The following is a 23,306-nucleotide window of genomic DNA, read 5'->3' as shown; positions in this document are numbered from 1 at the left end:
AGTGGGTCATGTTGTTATATTTGATTGTGGTCTTATTTTGAAGTAGATATTTACATTTTCCTTGGTTGTTAGCTCTATTCTGACCATGTTGCAAAGAAAACAAGAGGCATTAGGTATGTAAAATATTCTGTAACTGGCTCTCATGACTTGGCAGGCCTTTCATTCAGCTAATGGTGATATTTATTACTCCCTGATTATCCTCAAAATTAGTCAGTTGCTCAGAATTCAAACAATCTTAATATTGAGCATGTAAAAATAATGTAATGAGCACATCTTTCAGTTTAAGGATATGTCTGGTAGGTGATGTTTTTTCAGAATTAGTATCTTACTAGGCATAGCATAACTCTAAACATTCCTATTTATACCAGGTAAGTATCACCTCTTTAGCTCACTTAAGGGAAGCCTTAATACACCATCACATTATGCAATTCGAATTTGCTATGTAATGGAAAAAAATAGATACATATTTTTATTCTTTTATGGGATTCTTGCAGATCTCATTGAGTTCACCTGGAGCTGGGTTTTTTTGGTTCTGCTCAATATGAGGCCTGTGTTGTAGCACAATGCTATTGACTACAAATGTGTCTCAATGAATATTGTCTTCTGTAATAAGGTTGCTTCAGATCGTAGGCTTTGGGGAGAAGGGGTTTTGCCCAAAAATTAACAGGGCTCATGAACAGGGCTTTAAACTAGATTCGACGGGGGAAGGGGGTATTATCGGGTCTGCCCATGACCAAACAAGGGATGTTGTACCAAGGAAAGAGAAACAGGGTGCTGGTGAGGGCCTGCAGCCATTCGCTCCAAAATGTGCTGGTTATGCTGCAGCATGCTCAAAGTCTTACATAGACAAGCTAGGAGCTCCTGGACCAACAGGAGCCAATGGGGAGGCACCGTTAATACATGGCAAAGGAATGCCACCTGGAGAGCAGTGCAAAGTAATTACAGCTGCTCCAGCCAAGTCAGCCTCAACGAAGACACAGCTGAAGTGCATCTATGCAAATGCACAGAGCATGGGGAACAATCAGGAGGAGCTAGAGATGTGTGCACGCCTCCAAGGCTACAATCTCATTGGCATCGCAGAAATTGGTGGGATGACTCCTATGACTGGAGTGTTGGCATGGAAGGCTACAGGTTCTTCAGGAGAGACAGGCAAGGGAAACGAGGAGGCGGTGTTGTCTTATATGTCAAGGAGCAGCTGGAATGCATGGAGCTCAGCCTAGGGACAAATAAAGAGCCAACTTGAGAGCCTATGGGTCAGGATTAAAGGGAAATTGGGAGCAGGGGATTTTACAGTGGGGGTCTGCTACAGGCCACCTGACCAAGTAGACCAAGTGGATGAAGCCCTCTGTAGACAGATAGGGGCGGCATCACGTTCACAGACCCTGGTTCTCATGGGTGACTTCAACCACCCTGACATCTGTTGGAAGGGTAACACAGCCAGGCATAGACAATCCAGGAAGTTCTTGGATTGCATTGAGGACAACTTCCTTTTCCCAAGTGGTTGAGGAGCCAACGAGGAGAGGAGCAATGCTGGACCTTGTTCTTACCAACAAGGAGGGCTGGTAGACAGTGTCAAACTCAAGGGTAGTCTGGGCTGTAGTGACCATGAAATGCTGGAGTTTGATATCCTCGAGGCAGTGAAGAAGGTGCGCAGCAGGCTGATCCACCCTTGACTTTGGGAGAGCTGACTTTGGACTCTTGAAGAACCTGCTTGGTATGGTGCCATGGGATGAAGCGCTGGAGGGAAGAGGGGCCCAAGAAAGTTGGTTAATATTCAAGGACCGCCCCCTCCAAGCTCAGGAGTGATGCATCCCTACAAAGAGGAAGGCAGGCAGGAGGCCTGCATGGATGAACAAGCTGCTCCTGGACATGACCAAAAGTAAAAAGGAAGCCTATAGGGAGTGGAAACAGGGGCGGGTAGACTGGGAGGAATGCAGAGGAATAGTTCGAGCAGCCAGGGATCGGGTTAGACAAGCTAGAGCCCAGAGAGAACTAAATCTGGCCAGGGACATTAAGACAAACAAAAAAATCCTTCTTTAAGTATGTCAGTGAGAAAAGAAATACTAGGGAAATGGTGGGCCCTCTCTGGAAGGAAACGCAAGAACTGGTTACCCGGGACAGAGACAGAGCTGAGGTACTCAATGACTTTTTTGCCTCAGTCTTCACTGGCAAGGACTGCAGCCGCACTGCCCATGACGCAGAATGCAGAGGCGAGGATTGGGAAAATGAAGAACTGCCCAATGTAGGTGAAGATCAAGTGCGAGACCACCTGAGGAATCTGAAGGTGCACAAGTCCATGGGACCTGATGAGATATATCCGCAGGTCCTGAGGGAACTGGCAGATGAAGTCGCTAAGCCACTATCCATCATATTTGAGAAATCGTGGCGGTCTGGTGAGGTTCCTGCCAACTGGAAAAGGGGAAATATAACCCCTATTCTCAAAAAGGGAAAGAAGGAAGACTGAGGGAACTACAGGCCAGTCAGTCTCACCTCTGTGCCTGGCAAGATCATGGAGCAGATCCTCCTGGAAACTCTGCTGAGGCACGTAGAAAACAAGGAGGTGATTGGTGACAGCCAGCATAGCTTCACCAAGTGCAAGTCATGCCTGACAAATTTGGTGGCCTTCTACGAAGGGGTTACAGCGGCAGTGGACAAAGGAAGACCAACTGATGTCATCTACTTGGATTTCTGCAAAGCGTTTGGCACTGTCCCATGTGATATCCTGGTCTCTAAATTGAAGAGACATGGATTCGACAAATGGACCACTTGGTGGATAAAGAACTGGCTGGACGGTTGCGGTCAGTGGCTCGATGTCCAAACGGAGAGCAGTGGCGAGTGGCTTTCATCGGGGGTCAGTACTGGTGCCTGTACTGTCCACCATCTTTGTTGGCGACATGGACAGAGGGGTTGAGTGGACCCTCAGCAAGTTTGCTGATGACACCAAGCTGTTTGGCGAAGTGGACACGCTGGAGGGGAGGGATGCCATCCAGAGGGACCTGGACAGGCTGGGCCCAAGCCAACCTCATGTAGCTCAGCAAGGCCAAGTGCAAGGTCTTACATCTGGGTTGGGGCAATCCCAAGTACAAATACGGGCTTGGCGGGGAATGGCTGAAGAGCAGCACTGAGGAGAAGGACCTGGGGGTGCTGTTTGATGAGAAGCTCAACATGAGCCAGCAATGTGCTATCGCAGCCCAGAAGGCCAACCGTATCCTGGGCTGCATCAAAAGAAGTGTGGCCAGCAGGACAAGGGAGGTGATTCAGCCCCTCTGCTCCACTCTCGTGACACCCCACCTGGAGTATTGCATCCAGCTCTGGAGTCCTCAACATAAGGACATGGACCTGCTGGAGTGTGTCCAGAGAGCATGCAAGGATGATCCGAGGGCTGGAGCACGTTTCCTATGAGGAGAGGCTGAAAGAGTTCGGGCTGTTCAGCCTGGAGAAGAGAAGGCTCCAAGGAGATCTTATTGCGGCCTTCCAGTACCTAAAGGGGGCCTACAGGAGAGCTGGGGAAGGACTTTTTACTGTGGCATGTAGTGATAGGATGAGGGGGAATGGCTTTAAACTGGAAGAGGGCAGGTTCAGATTAAACATTAGGAAGAAGTTTTTCACTTTGAAGGTGGTAAGGCACTGGAACAGGTTGCCCAGAGAGGCTGTTGAGGCCCCATCCCTGGAGGTGTTCAAGGCCAGGCCGGACGTGGCCTTGGGCAACCTGGTGTAGTGGGAGGTGTCCCCGCCTATGTCAGGGGGGTTGGAACTCGATGATCTTCAAGAACCATTCTATGATTCTACGAAGAAACCTAATACCATTATAAATCCTTTCTAACAGGCTTATTTGACTATATCACTCACTGTAGTAAAATTAATAGTATGTCAAGAAAACTAACAGTTTCTCTGCTGTAGTGTTCCATATCTGTTATCCTTTAAGTGAGACAGATCAAGTGCATGAAAGTCAGTTGGTCTGTTAACACGTGCAAAGAGCCTGAATGTTATGTTGGAGGTGTGTGTGTGTGCTGTCCTTTTTTTTTTATTCTTCATTCTTTCTCACAGTTTTATTTAAAAGGCATGGTAAGTGTCTGCAACTGAGCAGCCTCTCTTGAGATGTATCACTTCAGTTGGTGGGTCTCAGGTCATCTAGTGCTGTATAGGTAAAACTGACTGAAAGTCTGTCTGTTGTGTAGCACAGACTTGTTGAACATGTGAAGAGGACGGTTAAGCAAACTGAAGGTGGTGGTTTGCAGCATCTGCAGTCTCTAGATTTATTCTGGCCCTCTCTGTGGCTGTCGGTTTTGTGTGGTATGTGTGCATTTGTGGCCTTTCCATTTATTCGTATAGCCCTGCTCTCTCACGTGTGTCTAGCAGATCTGTGGGAATCAGCAAGACACTTCTCTTCCAACTTTTTTCTCTTGCTATTAGGAGAGTTGTTTCTGCTCTAGAGCAGGGAAGTGTCTGTTTATCTGCTGTTAAGCTGTTAGTATCCCAGAGAGGAATCTACATTACTCTGCTTGTAGTTGGCTGAAGCAGGAAAGGAAGGGGCGGGGGGGGGGGGGGGGGGGGGGGGGAATAAGGACACTTAGCAGGGAGGTGTGAATAAAGGGGCAATCACAGCAAGGACAGTGGGTATACTCCAGAAGGAGGTGATGGACCTAGTGATGAACCTGCCTTCACATCACTACTTTTTTCTAATTTCCCACCTCTCCAGGAAATTTCATGCATGGACTCTCACATTCTGTTTCCCTTTCTTAAGCTAACTTAACTGTAGTCAAATGATTTTGGTTTTGCTTCCAACAGAAGAAATTGGACAGTTCAGGCTTCCTTCCTGCCCAGCTTTTCCTCCACCTGCTGCTGTACAAGGGTAGTCACTGTTAGATACGAGTGTTGCGCTCCTGGGTGGTGTAAATGGCCTTCAGTCATTGACTTGGGAGGTGGAGAAGGTGTCAGTGATAGATTCATCTGAGAACAGATGACTACTATACCTCGGTCACCTTTCCAAATGGAACCATTTTCAGAGGGCTGGCAGTAAAGTGGAGGTTTCTGGGCTGGTGGTATGTCCAGCCTTTTTCCTTTCCTGCTTCTTTCAATGCCTAAAAAAAAGGAGGAAAAATAAATACGTTGGGAGCAACTTTAAAGTAGTAGGTGGGATGAGGGTCACTTTGGTCACAGGTGCTGAAGATTTGTACCTATGTTTGAAAGACTGGACTTGTGTGACATGTGCTTCAAGTTTTTCTGTGGGTATTACTTGGAGCCTACTACAGGAGCCTAGTGCTGCTAACAATGACTCAAATCAGGCCACGCATTTGAACAGTGATACTTAGATGTTTATGTAAAAAAAAAACAAAGAAAAAAAAAGAAAAATCAGACCAAGACTCTTCAAATACATATTTTGGTTTAATCTTGTTTCCTGAAATTCCTATAAAATGTGTGTTTTTTGACAGTGTAACGGTCTTGGCAAAGCTGGTAAAGGGATTTGGTAATACCTGGGGGGGTGGTGTCTCTATTCTACAGCTGCTTTTATTTTGAAGATAGTTATTTTGCACAGTTGCTTTTGCATTATAGATCCAAATGTGATTTCTTTGTTTCAGGAACACTCCTCATCCATTAATCACTGTCCTTGAAAACAGACCTGACTGCTGGCCAGTTCTGCTGCAGCAGATAACAGTATTTTTCCATCAGTGTCCAGAGAGGTAAATAAATGAATAATTAAAAAAAATAGCAAATATAGGTGACGGAATTGATCAGTGTCACTTTCTTTGTTTTGAAAGCAGCTGCAATGAACAGTAAGAATTCTGTCTTATGAAAGAGATAATTATAAAATTTAATGACACTGTTTGTTTAAAGGTTAAAAGTAAAATAGGAAAAAAATACTAGAATAATCAATCAAAAATCAATTTTTATAGTTTTTTGAAACTCATTTATGTTGATAGAATTTTTATGGATGTGGAAAAATCAGTGCAAAGTTGATAGCATCTTTGGAAAATGTTCAATGGACATTCTTTGCTCCTGTTTCCATGAAGACTCCTACAAATCCAACATAGTAGTAGAGTGAAATTGACTTCTGTATTCTGTTGCTCTGAGTAATCAAATAAGTTCATTAATATCTTAAATTTCTAGTGGTCCTGGCCTACATGATTGACAGTAAGACTTTCAAGCAGAAGTGTGTTTTGTTCAATTTAATTGATCAGAGTATTTTTAAAATACTGTTTGCAGACTTGTTCTTCCACTCAGATGCTAAATCTGGGACTTGGGAAGAGTCCTGTCAGATGTCCGAACGATGGAATAAACTGTGGATTTTTTGCTGTTGGCTTGTTTGAGCTAAAGCAGGAGTTGTTCTTGCTGGAAAGGAAAATTAATCTTAAACTTCCTTGGCTGCTTTTTGTGCAAAGATTTCTGTGGAATAAAGTTCTAGACTGAGAATATAGAATCATTTAGGTTGGCAAAGAGCCTTAAGAACCTCGAGTGCAGCCATTAACTAACACTACCAGGTCTACCACTAAACCATGTCCCTAAGCGTGATGTCAACATGTGCCACCTATATTGATACAGATCTATTAGAGTTCATTGTAAAGCTCTGCATTAGAGCTGAGTCTTGTTTAAAACAGACTTTTAATTTTGATTCCCTGTATATTTGTTAACATATTGATCATTAACTTTATTTGATTGTTTTAGTATTGTCAAGAGCAGCTGGTATTCCTAACATGGTCAAGCCAAAAGAGTTGTTCTCTGACAATCTTTTTACTGGGAAGCCGTCTTGGTAAAAGCAGTTCCTGTTTCATGTAATTGTTTAAGACTGTTGGGCAAAACCTGGCAAGGAATGGATGGCTCTTTTTAATTGAAATGAGGTTTTATGTGTTTTAAAAAGATATTTCTGAACAGTCTTGTCGAAATGCTACTTCTAAATGGCACACTAGTCTCTCATGACATTCAACAAGGAAAGTCACTTTCTTGAATTAATGAGGAAAAAAAAAGAGTAAAAGGAAGGGTGTCATAATCTGCAAGTACAAATTGAGTAGCATTCGTGCTTAATTACTGAGTCTTTTCACAATTGCACTTCATTGTATGGTTGCTGTATAAGGTCTTATGACAGTACTTCACATTAGTAAGTCAAAGAGTTTTTTGTGGGATTTAGTAATGCCTTTCATAAGATCATTCTGTTAATTGCCTCCCATAAACATAAATTTTTGCAGGTAATGTAACATTGCCTGGGTTTTCCTTGTTGTTTGTTAAATTTTCAGTAGAAAGTAGTCTTGGCAAACTTATTTCTTGAACTGCAGGGCACAGAGTTCATGTGTTGGCATAATGGCTCCATTTCTAAGATACCTGTATTGCGAACCATCTCAGTTACGGGAATATGCTGAACTGCGAATAGGTTTACTTAAGATCTTACTTCAGCCTCACGGTCCAAAGCACAAAGAAGCACCCTCCGTGCTGGAATGCCAGATTCTTCAACTTCTGTGTGATTTGATTCCACACCTTCAGGTACAGTTGTTGCCTGACCCCACCTTTTACAAATAAATGCTGTCAAAGCAATGATAGTAGTGTTGTTACTGTCTTTCAAGTGTGCAAATATAGCATTGTTTTCCATTTCCCATAGACCTGTTTGTTGGTAGTACAGAACACTAATAAGCTGGCTTTTTCTGGTAGGAGGTAAAAGTTTTTAATTGTTCAAATCTGGTACACCTGGTAAAGTGTAAATTGAAACCCGTGTCTGCCGTAATTATTTGCTTCAGTAAACATACAGTAAACTCGTAGAAATACCCATGAGAGAGAGAATGTCATTAAATGGCAAGATATTTGTCAAAAACATGCAATTTTTAACTTAATAGATAATATTAAAATGAAACAAACTATCTGAGAAGCATGATTTAAGTACTCCTAGATATTTCTTTCTTTTTGTAACAGAGGGCTTAGTGGATCTGAAGACAAAACTTAATCCCTCTGGAATATGCTGAAGTTTTTGAATGTATTTTTAAGTTGCACAGTGATACATGCTAGGACCTAGGGATTTAGTCTTTCTGTCCCCTTTAGTTAGGGGTGTGGAGTGTTGGTTAAGGTTAATAGCTCTGCTTTGCCTCATGCTTTACTGTGACATTGGTTAAGTTTTTGTACCTATATGCCTTTTCTTTCCTCTTTAATATTAGAGCAACATTTTCAGTTTCAAATATATTCAGTCAAACATGAGGTGCTGTGATATTATTGTTATAGAGGAAGGGTTTAATAGTATCAATAATGTAAAGCTAGATAGCCTTGATATGAGGATATTTCGTAACATCCTCCTCCTGAGGAATTTTACTAGTAAAACCTACTTTCTGCTGTTAGCTGCTTTTCATAATCTTTTGGACAAATAACTTGTATTATACACACTTATCTTGGTTCAGGTCTACTCTTGAAGATGACAGGTACTTGCTGTCTTTTTCTAGCCACAGGGAAGTTTCTGATTTTGTCTTGATTCTACCTGAACTTCAGTATAACATTGTGCCTTGAATATATGACCAAGCTTCTGACTTGGTAACATTTAGCCATAAAAACAGCACTGAAGAAGACTATAAATTTAGTTACGAACGTTTATTTCCTCCATGCTGCTTGGCCCTTTTTTTTTTTAATACTAGAAATCTGTTGAATTTTTTTAAACTCAGATTAATACTTGAATGTTTTTATCATGTCTGAGAAACAACTTTCACAGTGGAAAGGGAAATACTTCCTCCAGGAAGCCTGTTTGATGGACTGTTTCATAACTGTCATGGCTTCTCCTTCTTTCTCTGAACATCAGGTGGTTCTTATCCTTCCTTTAAGCTTAGCCTTATTTAATCCTCTGTACTGTATAAACGCCAAAATGCTTCTTAGTCATTTTGTCTTACAATATCAACGAAGCTGTCAAAAGTACAGCTCATCACCTGCAGACTTTTCTGCTGAAAAATTCAGTGGACGTGAGGCTTCTGATTAAAGTAGATTATTCACAGGATTTGTTCCAAGGGACTAAAAATCAGGATGTTATCCTTAATGCTGGCTCCAGAATTTGGATTGGAACAGCTGGATTTTTCTGGAACTCGAATTTTCAAGAGCAAAAATGGTCTCATGTAACTCATTAGGATTTTGAGGCAACCTGCTTCTTGAAACCTCTTTACTTGGCTTCCAAGTATTGAGATACTGCCTTTGGGTATCACACTTCAGCATTTCATTTTTGTAATAGGTAGATCACATGGTGCTGTAGAAGAAGATAACACCACTGCCTTTCTCTTTTGAGATATATGTTGAAATCTTGGTTACGTTACAGAAGAAATATCCTACAGCAGGATGTTTATGTTACAAGAATGTTTGATATATTTGTTATATGATATCCCCACACAATTTGTTTTATGTGGGTGAGAGAACCTCGAGAGCTGAATTCTTTTGCTATTGCTTTTGAGGAAAAAGGAATTTTTCTCATCAGCTACCAGGAAATCTTCTTATTCTTTCACATGTTTCTCATTTTACTTCAGAACATTAAATAACAGTTCACCTGTTATTTTTTTCCAGGAAGTTGGATAAGACATTCTTGGGTTTAGTTTATAAATGTGTTTCTTCAAAGTCTTAGTAATATTTGTAAGGCAAACATTGCAGACCTAATAGAACTAATTCTAAACTTGGGGAATTCTGCATAGAAAGGGAAGGGGAACTAAACCAGAATGTGGGTTTTTATTGTTGTTTTTTTGACTACCTCTCTGCAGCTTAAAGACTTACTGCAAGTTACAGAAGCTTTGTTTTTTCTGCAAGAGCTATTCCTCAGCTTACTGCGCTATCCTGTGTTTTGGAAAGTTCAGTTATCCCAGTTTTGTCTGCAACTGGTTTGCTTCTGTGAAGTGTGTTTAAAAGTAACGGGAGAATGCTCATCTTTGATCTCCTTAATAGAGGACAACTTTGAGCTCTTAAAAGAGGTAAGAGTTTATGGGGAAGAAAATAAAATAGATGTATTAAATTTAAATAATGTCATGTTTAAGACATTATTTAGAGACATTAATACATGCCATTTGTTTGCAGATGACCAGTGTTATTTCAAAAACTTTTTTGTCTTGCTTGAATACCTTCAGAAGGCAAAAATACTTAACTGGTTCTGTATATATCAGTTAACCTTTTAGTATGGGAGTTGGTTTAAACTGAGCTAAACTGGTTTGAACAAAGTAACAAATTTAAATGTTGTAGTTATTTAGTTAAAACACTGTTTTTACACTATTTGTAATCTTCATTGCATGTGCTGTGTTGCTGTGTGTGCACTGACTGTGATTCATGAAGAAACTCCTTACAGAGTTTTAGTTGTTGCCCATTCACACTGTTTAACCCCACAGAAAAAAAAAAAAAAAAAAAAAAAACAACCAAAAAAAACCCAAGAAAAGACTTGAATCTCTTTTATTTCCTTGTAGGTATTTCCAGTGGAACAATGTATAATTGGGCTAGCACTTCTACTGCTGCAAACACCAGAAAGTCAGCAAAAGCCTATCTTGAGTCTAGGTAAAGTTTTTCTTGTGAAAGAGGAATCCACACTCTTCGGGCTGTGACTTTGTTTCTTCATGTTTAGGAAAATAAGCACTGCATTGCGCTGAAGTTGAATTGGGTGGTGAAATGTGTTTTTATAAGCAGGATTGTTCCTGAATTGAAGAAGTAGTGTTTGATCTAATGGCAATAAAGATAACTTTTCTTGCTATGCTGACTTTTTACATGAAAGTTGCTGTACTCCAATATCTCCCTGATATCTTAGAGCTTATCTGTTTTGTTTTTGAGACAATAACAGGATATTCTTAGCTGAGATTCATGCATACTGAATGGTTTCTTTTGACAGATCTTAAGAGAGCAGGCCTAGGAGTCATGGCAATGTTTGGCTGAGCTTTCAACTTAGCAATTTTGATTAGTGGCGTTACTCCAGTAAAAGTGAGGGACTGTGCTACATTCCATTATTATATTTCTTGCTGCTGTCAGGTACTTTGCTATAAACAACAAAAATGAATGGAATTTTACCAAAAATTTCTTGTGCTCTCGAAGTGTGCACATCCTGTAGTTTTTGGGACTGTTAATTTGCTTGACCAGAGCATTTCCTAGAAAAGTTTGTGTCATGCTTAAAAGTACAAATTATGTTAATTTTTTTTTCCCTACCTGATTTTTGTTTTTCCCCACCTTGTCTTAAATAGCCTACAAGCTCCTTTCCTGTTCAGAAACCCAGAATATCTCAACTACAGCCCTTACTTTGGTGATGCCTGTGCTACAGATCTTATCTTCTACAACAGTTGGGGACTGCCTATCAGAGGATGATTCTGGAACTACCAGGCAGCAGCTGGCAACAAATCTTTTGAGAATATTGCAGGAGGAAAGTGTGAAGGATAAAAAGGAATTGGTAAAGTTTATAAAGTTTTTTGCTTCTTTTGGAGCAGGTAGGGGATGCTGCTTTATGCCTAGCTGCTTGGGAAAGACTATACATGTGTGATGTTCTTTGTGCAATACATAGTATGGAAACACTCAAAAATCTATGTATTCCATAAAAATAGACTAATGGTAAAGTGGAAATGTGTATGCTAGATATTGTTTTATTTAGGAGGTGGGATTTTTTTTAATCTTTAGATACCCTACAGATTAAAGAATTCACCTGCATTATTAATCAAGTAACAAGACTTAGTAGAACACAAGGTTATGTATACTTACTTTGGCTCTTTCTGACTTGCTTATTCTACTCATCTACATCCTTCTCCTTACCATCGTATGTGACTTCAAGCTACTATTCTTTCTTCTTTAGCTGAAAAGTTTATGGAGCACATAAGTGTCACTTACCAAATTTCAGCTAATTATCCTGGATTTTCTTATCTGTGCCATTGTGTTTTTGTTTTTATTTATTTACTTGTGGCCTACTTAGCTGCCCTCCACCCGTTTGTCCTACCTGTTCTGAGAACAGGTGACAGCAAGTCTCTTTGATCAAGATGGGCTTAGCAGTGTGGAAGCTAAGCTCCCTTTCTACTTTACACCCCTGTTATGTGGTGTAGGGAGTGTGGTGATGTGACAAATTGAAGACTGAAAAAGATGCCAATTCTGAGTTCTGCCATGTCTCCTTGTCCTAGAATCCTTCTTCAACTTCATCTTCCGTTTCCACAAATCTGAAAAGTTAAGCCCATTTGTACTCCTAATAAAAGATAAATGTTTTGAAGTTCACTAAAGCCTACACTCCTTATTCTGCTCTGAAAGAATAGTCTGCGGGATGGCTTTAAGTATAGAAAGCTGCTTGCTTCCTTTTAATGGGACTTTATAGGTAGATGGCAGCCTGTACAGGTATCACTGGAGGTTTGTTTCAGTGAGAAGTGTTCCAAGTACTTCAGCCCTCTATGATCTGTGTCACTGAAACATCTTTTTTGTTTTCTGTGGCGTTTTAGAAACTAGTTTAATCTTTTATAAGACTACTGTGTTACTGTAGGACACAGATTACAGTACATTGTATAACACTGGCTTTCTGTAGCAGAACTTTGTTGTACTAATTCTGGTATTCTACTCGCTTCAAAAAGCATGTGAAAGCTTTTCTGTTAAGGGCTTAAATAATTTGTGATGACTTTAACTTTTTCTGTTAGCTGTGTTAAACTGAAAAGACACTTCTTTTTGGTGGAAGTTCTCTTAAAGTGTCTCTTCACTTCTGCCTCAGTGATAGACATCCTTGTGTAGTTCTTAGCAAGTAGCATGGCAGATCTTTGGTAATACATGTTTAGCAATGAGAGTGAGGGGACAGAAACTCATTTTGCCTGAGTATTGTTTGTAACAAGTATGCCAATAACCTTTGGTGCTTAACTGAAAGATTAAAAAAGATAATTTCTATTTAATCTTCTCATGTATTCAGTCCATTTGTGTCGCAGGTGTCGCATCAGTGGTAAGAGAATACAGTCTTTAATGAGTTCTCCTTATTCAGACTTTCCTTGCACTGGAAATGGACAAGAAAAGAGGTAGGAAAAAGAAAGCATTATGTCCCCAGTGAGCAAGCTCTGAATAAGAGTATTTAAGAGCAAACATAATTAAGTTATGGTATATTTTCACAGAATGACAGAACAGTTCAGGTTGGAAGGGACCTCGAAACATCATCTGGTCTGGCCTTGAATGGGAAAGGGAGCCTGGATGAGATTATTGAGCACCCTGTCCAATTACATCTTGAAATCCCCCAGCGATGAGGACTCCACCATGTCCTTGGAGAGGTTGTTCCAGTGAATGATTGTTTTCACTGTAAAAAAATTTCCTATATCAAGATGAAGTGCAACTTGTATGCGTTGCCCCTTGTCCTTTCCTCGTGGCTTCTTGTGAAGAGAGAGCTTCTGTTCCCTTAGTAGCTGCCCTTGAAGTACTGGAAAACTGTGGTGACATCCCCCTTGAGGCTTCTCTTCTCCAGGGTGAAAAGACCAAACTTTCTAGGCAGGTTGTCCAGCTCTTTGATTATCTTTGTGGCACTCCTCTGGTCCCTCTCCAGTCTGTCTGCATCTTTTCTTGAATTACGGGGACCAGAACTGGACCCACTACTCCAAGTATGGCTTGACAATCACCAGGTAGAGTGGGATGATCACATCTCTATCTCTGCTAGTAATGTGTCTGCAGATGCAGCTCAGGATCCAATCTGCCTTGGCTCTTGCAGAAGCACAGTGCTGACTGGTGTTCAGTTTGTTGTCCACCAGGACCCCTTGGTCCCTCTCAGCAGGGCTGCTCCCCAGCCACACAGATCGTAGCCTGTGCTGGGCTCTTTGGTAATGTTGTCCCAGATGCAGGACTTCGCGCTTGTCTTTGTTGAACCTTCATACAGTTCTCACTAGCCCACTCTTCCAGCCTGCCCAGGTTTCTCTGTGAGATGGCTCTGCCTTCTGATGTGTCCACCTCACCACCTAGTTTAGTGACATTAGCAAACTTGGTGAGGGTGCTTTCAGTCGCATTGTCTAGATCATTTATGAAGCTATTGAATGTTGTGGGGCACAGTATCGATCCCTGGCTGCCAGCCTGAGTAAAAGCAATTGATCACCACCTTCTGAGTGTGTCCTGTGAGAAAATTTCCTGCTCATCTTGCAGATCACCCATCCTGTATCTTGCCAGTTTGTCCAGGAGAAGGCCAGGGGAGATGACATCAAATTCTTTGTTGAAGTTCAAGTGAGCAACATTCACTGCTCTCTCCACGTTGACAGAAGATGTTACTTTGTTTTAGAACTTGTTTGGGTTACCCTGGCATGATTGGCCTTTGGTACATCTGTGCTGGATTTTCCCAGTCACCTGCTTCGTTTGGTTTGTAATAGTTTCTAGGAGGACTCATTCCACCACTTTGCTAGGGATTAAAGTAAGGCTAATGGGCCTGTAGTTTCCTGGGTCCTCTTTTAGGCCATTCTTGTAGATGGATATGAGATTTGCCCTCTTCCAGTCATCAGGGATGCCCCCTGATCTCCATGCCTTTTTAAAGATAATAGGCAGTGGCCTCACAACAATGTCAGCCACTTCTCTTAACACCCAGGACCCATTGATTTATGTGGGTTGAGCCCTAGCAGAGGGCCACTACTGGTGGGTCAACACATGCATTGATCTGGGGTCCAGTTGTGCTGGTAAAGACAGGAAAGGAGGTATTGAGAACCTCTGCCTTGTCAGCATTATTAGTAACTGCCCTGTATAGTAATGGGCCTATAACTTCCCTGTGCTTGTACTTAACTGCTCATGTATCTGAAGAAGCCTTTCTTCTTCTTGACATCTCTGGCTAATTTCAGTTCTAGCAGAGCCTTAACCTTCCTGTCTGCGCCTTGGCAGGCCCTGGCAAAGTTCTTGTAGTCATCAATGGGTATGTGGCTGCCTTTCCATGGCAGGTATGCTTCTTTTTTTGCTTTTAGCCACACCCAAAAGCTATATTTTCTTCCTTTTTTTTTTTTTTTTTTTGGCAGGAGATGGTAATGGGGAATTGTTCTACTTGTAGTCCCAAGATTTTGAAAAATGTTAGGACATAGCTAACCTGCACTACTAATTTGCCATTGAGAGATTTTATGTATATCTTCCAGCGCTGGCTGAAATTTCCTACCTAGCCTGCTTGAATGGGGTGCAGCATTAAAGTAAAAATATGGTGATAGCTTGTTTTTAAGCAGCTAAAATAAAGGGAGAAGGGAGTGAGTACAATTGTGTAGGAAAACCTTTGGGCAAGTAATGTGAAATGGGAAATATCAATGTAATACTTTGGGCTCCACCAATTTTAGCAGTTTTTTCCAGGCATTAAAAAAAAAAAAAAAGACTGTAATAGTCTCATCTTGATTTCAAGTCCTATGATCTTGTGTGGGCAGGCAACTGCACAGTACAACTTACAGATCCTGAAGCTCTTCTTATCCCACTGTGTATCCTTGGATAAAGTTTAAATATTTTTATCAATAAATGGCAGTTTCAGAACTGTATCCAGAAGACATTTTTGGCTCCAAGAGATCTTGCCAGCCAGAGAGACGGCATTATAGATTGCTGAATTTTTCACATACAGTAATTTTAATGCAAAAGTAATGGAATAAACTAATTTTAATGTTATTTATAAAAGGTCACCTAAAGTCCAGGGCTATTCTACCTTCCATTAGCCAAAACAGATTTACATTGCATTGAAGAGTATGATTAAAATTAAATTCTGCAGTTTTACAGAGAACAGCTTTTGCCACTCAAAGTCTTTTTCCCCTGGTAATTTAAAGGGGAGTGGGCCCTGCCCTGTTGGAGTCTGAATTCCATTTCTAATGTTCATTTTGAGACCTCTTTTCAAGTACTTTCTTGACCTGATTTTTATATAAATGTTCTTCATCTAATTACTTCCTGCCAACAACTGTCTTGATAATGGAAAGACATTTCTGAAAACATTGCATTTTCTAAGGAAACAAAGAATTGGTAGGAAAGAGGTGGTTTGTCTTGCATTAAGCTTTTGTTTTTAATGGAAAACTTTGAACTTGAGCAGTAATTTGCAGGTGCTTTAAGTATATATACTTTAACATATATAAAAACCTAAGTTAGGAGGATACCTCATTTGCATTTTATTACTTTCCTGCTTCTAAATATTATTTTCCATGACCACATCTATAGAACATTTTGTTCTGAGAAGTGAAACAGTTAAAGAAAACATGTAAAGTTGGATTAATTTAGAATGTGGTGTACTATTAAGTACTATCGAAAGTTAAGAGAATTTCTTTAAAATAACGTAGATGGTACTTACACTTTTGTGATGCACCTGTCATTGTCAGTAATGGAAGCTTTTAACGTACTCCAGTTTTATTGTGTCCATTTTAGTGACGAAGTAGCACTGCAAGTACCAGCAGGAACAGGAATGAGGGATCCCAAATAAAGGGGGAACTCCTCAATAGGGAATTAGCAACCCATTCAAACATCCTTGATGCAAGAATTAATATAAAGGGTTGTGAAGAGATGTATTGCAATTTATACTTTACATTTATTGCACTTGTTTTAAATGACAGAACTGGATTAGTTCTGTTTTTTCTTTGTTCTTCCATGGTACCTCATTTGTTTGACTGAGAATTTTGTTCATTTCACGTGTTCTTAGGTGGCCTGCAGACTCCTTTTCCCCATAACCAGCTCTTACAGCTCATTGTATACAACCTGGAAGATCATAGAGCTCATGAAAGAGAAGTCTGCCATTACTAACTGGTTATCTTCGGTGAAATCACTGCTACCTGTTACAACTCAGGTCCCTGCCCATGTTTTTCTTCTGCTGGCTTATCTTCTGATCCAAGAAAATGGAGCCAGTCTTCGTGATGTACTCCAGGCTACTACAGAAATAGCAAAGGCTGATTGTTCTCAGGTAAAAACTTACTGTGAGTTGGTTTTCTAACAGGAATTGGGCTGGATTCTGCAGCCCTAGGGAGGTAAGGCTGCCACAGCTTCATGACCCAAAGTCTGACAAGTGGTGAGACTGTGTCTGTATTCCCAGTAGGTAAATGCATATGCAGCACATGCGTACATCATGTACCTATGCTTACCTGTATGTAATGCAGACACACAGAGCACTCACAAGAACACAAAACAGCACCAGAGGCCCCATCCTGCTCTGCTTTCTGGCTGAACAGGAGGGAGGTCTACCAGTGGGAATATATGTACAGTGGATGGATATGGAACATAAGCACAGTTTGGATCCCTCCAGCAATGAGGCACAGATGGTCAGTGTGCACAGTAGGTGGCCTCTGGATCCCAGTCTCACCAGGTGCTAGCATCTGGACATACAAGCCCCTGAGGCCGCAGCTCCACTGCAGTTGCTGGTGCAGACTGCCTCCCCATTCTTCAGAGACACACAGGCACACACACACCCCAGCTGTCTGGGACTCCCCTGGCCTCCAGGTAGGCAGCACCCCTGTGGTTTCACCCTTAGACACACACATACGTATGCACACATATATTCCCCAAGTTGGCTGGAATTCAGCTTTTGTGTGTCACTTACAGGAAAATATGTGTTATGTCACTGTTTTGGAGTATTTTTTCAGTTGCTTAGGCTTAGAAAAAAAGACTGGCTTGTTTGTTGATATTATCTAATAAGTATGAAAAAACAACATGAGGAAGAGGCTATTAAACCACTTCTGGCTTTTTGTGACCTCATAAACTATTCTCTGTGTCCTTTTGTGGTTACTGGAAGACAGCCAAGTCCCTTGTGATATCTGTATTCTGGCTTCTTAAAAATATGTGCAGTCTTTGCTTCAGTACTGAATTCAAGCCAGAATTGTGCAGTATGATTATGCTTATCTACATAACCTGGAAAAATAAATAGGGTTATCTTGAAACAGTAATAGGTAATGCAGGAAGCATTATTCAGAGACAATTGTATCGTATTTGCAAAATAAAACAAATGTAGGGAAGGGAGAAGTGTTGCTTCAAATTTCAAATATGCCATAAAGACAAACTTGATCTGCTTCGTTTTTTTTTTAATTGATTTCTCTCTCAAAGAGTTATCAGACTGTGCTGCCCAAGAGTTGGAAAAAGATACAGTTTTTGGGATATGCACTTGATGACTTACAGTGCTGAGCACTGTAGTTCTGATCCAGGGAAGCAGTCCATGATGTGCTTGCTGTTGAACACAGTGAAATGCTGTGCTAAACCAGGCCTGTAATATAGTGCTTTTGGAGATAACTGTACTTCTTAAGCTGGAGAATTTTTTAAACAAAGTGAGAGTTTTACCTGTTGCAGGTTATAGAATCATAAAAGAGTTTAGGTGGGAAGGGACCTTCCTCTAGTTCTGAGACCCCTGCCGTGGGGGCTCGGAACCAGAGGACCTCCCACTAGACCAGGTTGCTCAAAGCCCCATCCAGCCTGGCCTTGAAGACTTCCAAGGATCCACAGGTTCTCTGGGCAACCTGTTCCAGTGTCTCACCAGCCTCAGAGTGGAAAATTTCTTCCTAATATTGTTGTGGGTTTCCTGGTTTTGTCTGTAGACTGTGTCTAATTTGGTTTGCTGCAAGTAGGTCTTTGAGTTGTATGATGAATCAGTGGCATATTATAGAAAGAGGAAAGGCATAATGCTTTGTTTATTAACTATTTGATATAGCTGTTCAAAATGCACTTTGATAGTCATTCAAAAAAGCAATAACTTGGTGAAACAACAATTACTGAAGTAATATGGCACCTGAGCAGAATTGCCCGAACTGTCTGTTACTGTAGGGAATGATTCTCTTCTGAATTTTATTGGAGTAATCTGGAATATCTCCACTGACTTTAAGTGAACAGTTTTAGAGACAAATTTGAATGCATGTCAGCAGAGTCACAGAAGCTGTAGACTGATAGAAGGAGAGGAATTTAACCCAAAGTTGTTGATGTTTAGCATGATATGAGTGGGTTTACCTACTTTGTTCTGCTTATTCTAAGCCAAAGCTTTTGTTTACCAGTACAGTAAATAAGATAGATGGACACAGCCTCTTGAGCTAAGTATGGTGTTCTGACTACTTCAGAATTAAGAAGCCCTTCAGGCTGGTGAAGAACTCCTTCCTGGCATGGGGCAAACTGGCTAGTGTCCAAATGCAATGACAAGGTGAAGTTCAAACTGCAGCATATTTTCTGTTTCTCTGGTGGTCAGCAGAAGTCCATGTGAATTAGAAACTGTTGTTTACAATTGGTATTATCTAATTGGCTCACATTTTGTTCACTAACAGGGACTGCAAATGGTGACCTTTTAGTCTTTTAAATGACTGTGGGCTTTAAAATATTTTTCTGCAAAATATGTATTCAGGTGTCTTTTTAGTATTACCACATAGAGCAATCAGTATAATTAGTAGTACGGCAGGCATTCTCCTGGGTAATATTTGGAAGTTTGGTGTGAGAAGAATACTGTGCGTAATGGGGGTGATATTTCCATTCTCCATCCTTAGTTAAGTGCAGCCAAAGACATCTGAATATTCTCCAGTTAGCAATATGTAATGCATTGCTGTCCTTTCAATTACATTTTTATTCCAACAGATCTTAATGCTTTAAAACTGGGACTAACTGTCTGGCTCGATTGAACTTGGGATCACCTGGCATCTGTCTTGACTCTGACAAGTTATTTTAGTTCTGAGTCTGCTTAATGGGCCCACAGAGATTATAACAGTGTGGCACAGCGCTGCATTGAAAGATTATCACATTCTTTCTTGGAGGTGCAATGCTCTCTCTAAGGCAGGAAGAATTACCTAGGACTTGCCTGGTCTTTCTCTTGCAGTTAAAGTAGTTAGTGCTGGAGAGAAAGCATTGAAGCTCATGGGTAGGGGAAATAACCAATTACTTTAATAAACTCGGTGGGCAGTGTGATGGCAGCAACCAATAACACATTGATGGTAAAGGTATATGTCAGATTGCTTTATTTGGTTCTGTGTTTTATTCAGTTCCACATAAACAAATGATGCTTTATAGAAGATAAGGAAAGTAAGTGGTAAAACACTGATCAGAATGTCCTATAAGTTAAGAAAATGCAAAGCTCATCACAACAAACTTGTTAAAAGTTTTGAGTCTTCAGTTTCGTAGGGCACTTTCTGAAGGACACAGTGGAAAGTGGTGTGCTGCATAGTAATTAGAAGGCTCTTCTGAATAAGAGAAGAAGAAAGTCAGATGTTGGGCATGGAAACAAGAGAACAAAAAATGGCTGTTAATCCCAAGGTTATTTTTAAACATTCAGCTATATTAGCTTAAATCTGTTCCTTTGGTGTTACTTGAACACTCAGTTTAAACCCACGTGTTTGTAATGGAAAGAAAGTCTAACCAAGTAAATCCAGGTACGTTCTGAATTTGTGTTCAAATCAAAGTAAAATTGCAGACCTCAGAGCCTTGCAAAAGGTAAATAAAATGACCGTAGGGCAAAATGAGAAAGTGTCAACTTTGCAGCCAGACTGTGGACTACTTGTACTACAGCAGAATATATGGAAGTGCTGAGATGTCATGGTGAGGGTCACAGCTTAAAAAAAAATTGTGGGGTGCTTTTTTCTTTTTTTTTTTTTTTAATGGATCAGGTTAATCAGTAATTCTGCTGCTGCTGAAATTCTGTTATTTTGTGGTTCAGATGATTAGTGGCTGTAGCTGTGGATATTGAGTTGAAAAGCCATGGCTGATTGCCATGCAAAATCTCAGTTGAAGAGTTGTGTTTCAAAACAAAACAGGGTCAGAAAGAGAGAATGTGCATCGACAATGCTATCCTTGTTGCTTTCATGTTTGAAAACTCCCCACAAGGGGAGTTCACAAACAGGATCTTCCTTTTCCACACTGAATGTTGTTTTTATAAGGAGTCTGTTGTCTCTGTGGTAAATCAATGGAGCGTTTAAAAATACCTTACTAGGCTTAAAAATAATTACCATAATACATTTTGCAGAGATTGTTCTGGTTATCCTTTCTTTTTGTTTTTTTCTTACCCTTTCCATGAAGAGACCCTACAGGTGACTTCCGTGTATCTACCTCCTCCTTCCCTACTGAGCAAAAGCCTTTTTATGGTGAAAGATTAGTGATTATATTAGATCTCTTTTTAGCTGTTGCATTTTGGAGTAATGGTCTGAAACACTATGGAAGAAAATACAGAAATCTTTTTGAAAGAGTAGTACATGTGGCTTTTAGGCTGTCTTAAATCAAATCACTGCAAAGGCTGCACTGACACATGCTGTTCATGAAAGACGTAATACAGTCCTTCTAATCGGATGAATTTTCTTGTTGTGCAAAAACAGTTATTATGCTCTGTGTGAAACCAGCTGTGCTGCAAGGGGAAGAAATTAAATCGTCTGATTGAGAGGTCACTGGTGAATAGTAGCGCAAGATCTATTACCATTATTAGAGGTTTATGAGGCTCTAGAGGACATCCGTTCTTTTATGGTCTTTCAACTGCTGGAATGAAATATTTCAGTGGTAAACGACACTCTTCTGGGAAATCTATCTGAAGATGCATTATTTTGTGTTCTTTGGGGGCTGGGAGTGCATTAAAAATGTATTTTACTTGTTTTTATTATTATTTTTTGGGTAGTAAACTTGTTTAAGGATATGTTGAACTGGATTTGTCTTGCTTGGGTGATGCCTAATGATACTGTTCTGTGTCTGATTATGTGAACTTGTGCTGGGGGGGGGAACAGTCATATTGGACAGATCTTGTGGACAGGTTCTTCATGGTTGAAGCTTACTGATTAGGATCCTGCTAGAGTGCATGAAACTTTTGAAAATCTAGCTTTTGTTCTTTAAAAAGTGCTTCTGATATTTGAGAGCAGTTTATTGCATAGCTTTTATAAACAGAAACTTACCTTTATTTGTACACTTACGTGAAAACTGTTTCCTTCATTTGTGTGAATTGTTCAGTACTGTCTTGCTCACTGGAGCAGGAAATGCCAGAGTACCAAATGCTTTTGAAAGCCTGCTTATTTCACTGCCTTGCCTACTGGAGAACTAGATTGATGCTACCTGTCTCCCAAAATTCAGCCCAATATTTCCCAGAAATAAAACCGGGAACTTTGCAGTGACATTTATTTCCTGCCTTTTGTTTGACTTTTGAGGGCAGGGTTGGAATGATCTCTTAGTGTTAAAATTGACCCAAATTAAAAAAAGAACCCTCCAGGATAGGCATGCAAGCAAAGAAAGTGTAGTGAGAATAATGTAAATTGGTATCCTACTTTTAGAATTTAAAATGGGGACTGCATATGTTAATATGCAGTTGGATTGTATTTTTTTTGAAATAGGTTTCTCCTTTTGAGCATGACTACTTCGATTACTGTTTTCTGGCTGTCTCTTATTATTTGTTCTGATTCAAGGGCTGCGTGAAGTCAGTTTCTCGTCAATAAAATGTAAGGAAATGTGAAGGAACAGAAGAGGAGGATTATCTTCCTCTCCTGCTATCCTCCCTTAGCTTGTGCTTTTGAAGAAGAATAACTGTCCTGTAGCTTAGAAAAAAGAAATCAGACCACCAAATTGCAGAGAATGAGAACGGTTCTCAGAATTGTTTATTAAATAAAAGCATTTTGTCTCAAATGTTTAATCTTACTTTAAAAAGGACAGTTATTGATATATCTTGGCATCGTTTTTGAGATGCAAATTAGTTTTAAAAACAAACCCCATAATCTCAAAACCCTTTTTCAGGTTGCTAATGACAGACTTGACCCAACTGCTGCGTCCCCCTGGTGTGTGGGGGATGCAGAAGGCATGTTGCCAGGCAGCCTGCCTCTCCCTCTCCGGAGTTGCTTCCTGCCTACTGGGAGCTAATGAATTATCATATCAGCTTTTTGGAGCTGTTAAGGCCTTGATGGACATTTAGAATAAATTTAATGCTGAAATTAATTCCCAGCATTGTTTATCCATTAAGGAGGGAGATGGAGAGAGGAGCAGCTTTGCTGTACTAGAATACTTTGTTTTGTTCACTGATCTTATAATTTGAATATATAGGTCAAAACAAGTACACTTTAAAGGACAATACTTTAAGGCCAGTTAAATATTTCCTTAATAGTAGCATGTGCTTACTCTTTCCCTGAGAATTTTGTAAATCACACTTAGTATCTGTTTACTAGATCTTAGTGTAAAGTCACTGTAGAACTTTCATTTAATACCTGTTTAGTGTAAAATAAACTACATAACTAGAAAATTAATGCAGACACAGGACTTGGAATGCGCTTCTCATTACAGCTGATGAAGGCTAGGCCTGAGTAGACTGTCTTTAGTTTGAATGCTTTTGTGAGAATTATGAATATAATGTATTTTGATTATAATTTATTTTGAATGTCATTCAGTCTGATTGCCATATGCGTAGTCCAGTGTAGCTACAACTGAGAAAAATGCAGCAAGTAGCCTATGGAATAGAGAACTAGCTTAAGACCAAATGGAGCAGCGTAAGACCCTGCCTTTGGCACAAGGAA

General features: G+C 40.3%; 1 protein-coding gene across 1 annotated transcript in view; it reads left to right on the top strand.

Moving 5' to 3' along the window:
- The window catches only part of FOCAD (focadhesin), a 123,421-nt gene that overhangs the window by 18,464 nt on the left and 81,651 nt on the right, over positions 1 to 23,306 (top strand). Inside the window, exons 6-11 of the mRNA XM_082497005.1 lie at positions 5,580 to 5,681; positions 7,269 to 7,473; positions 9,702 to 9,908; positions 10,392 to 10,479; positions 11,154 to 11,356; positions 16,526 to 16,783. Coding sequence (XP_082353131.1) covers positions 5,580 to 5,681; positions 7,269 to 7,473; positions 9,702 to 9,908; positions 10,392 to 10,479; positions 11,154 to 11,356; positions 16,526 to 16,783 — 1,063 coding nt within the window. The remainder of the gene's footprint in view (positions 1 to 5,579; positions 5,682 to 7,268; positions 7,474 to 9,701; positions 9,909 to 10,391; positions 10,480 to 11,153; positions 11,357 to 16,525; positions 16,784 to 23,306) is intronic.

This window comes from Vanellus vanellus (genome assembly GCF_965231255.1).
Source record: "Vanellus vanellus genome assembly, chromosome: Z".
Taxonomy (NCBI): Eukaryota; Metazoa; Chordata; class Aves; order Charadriiformes; family Charadriidae; genus Vanellus; species Vanellus vanellus.
This window is presented reverse-complemented; position numbering and strand designations above follow the sequence as displayed.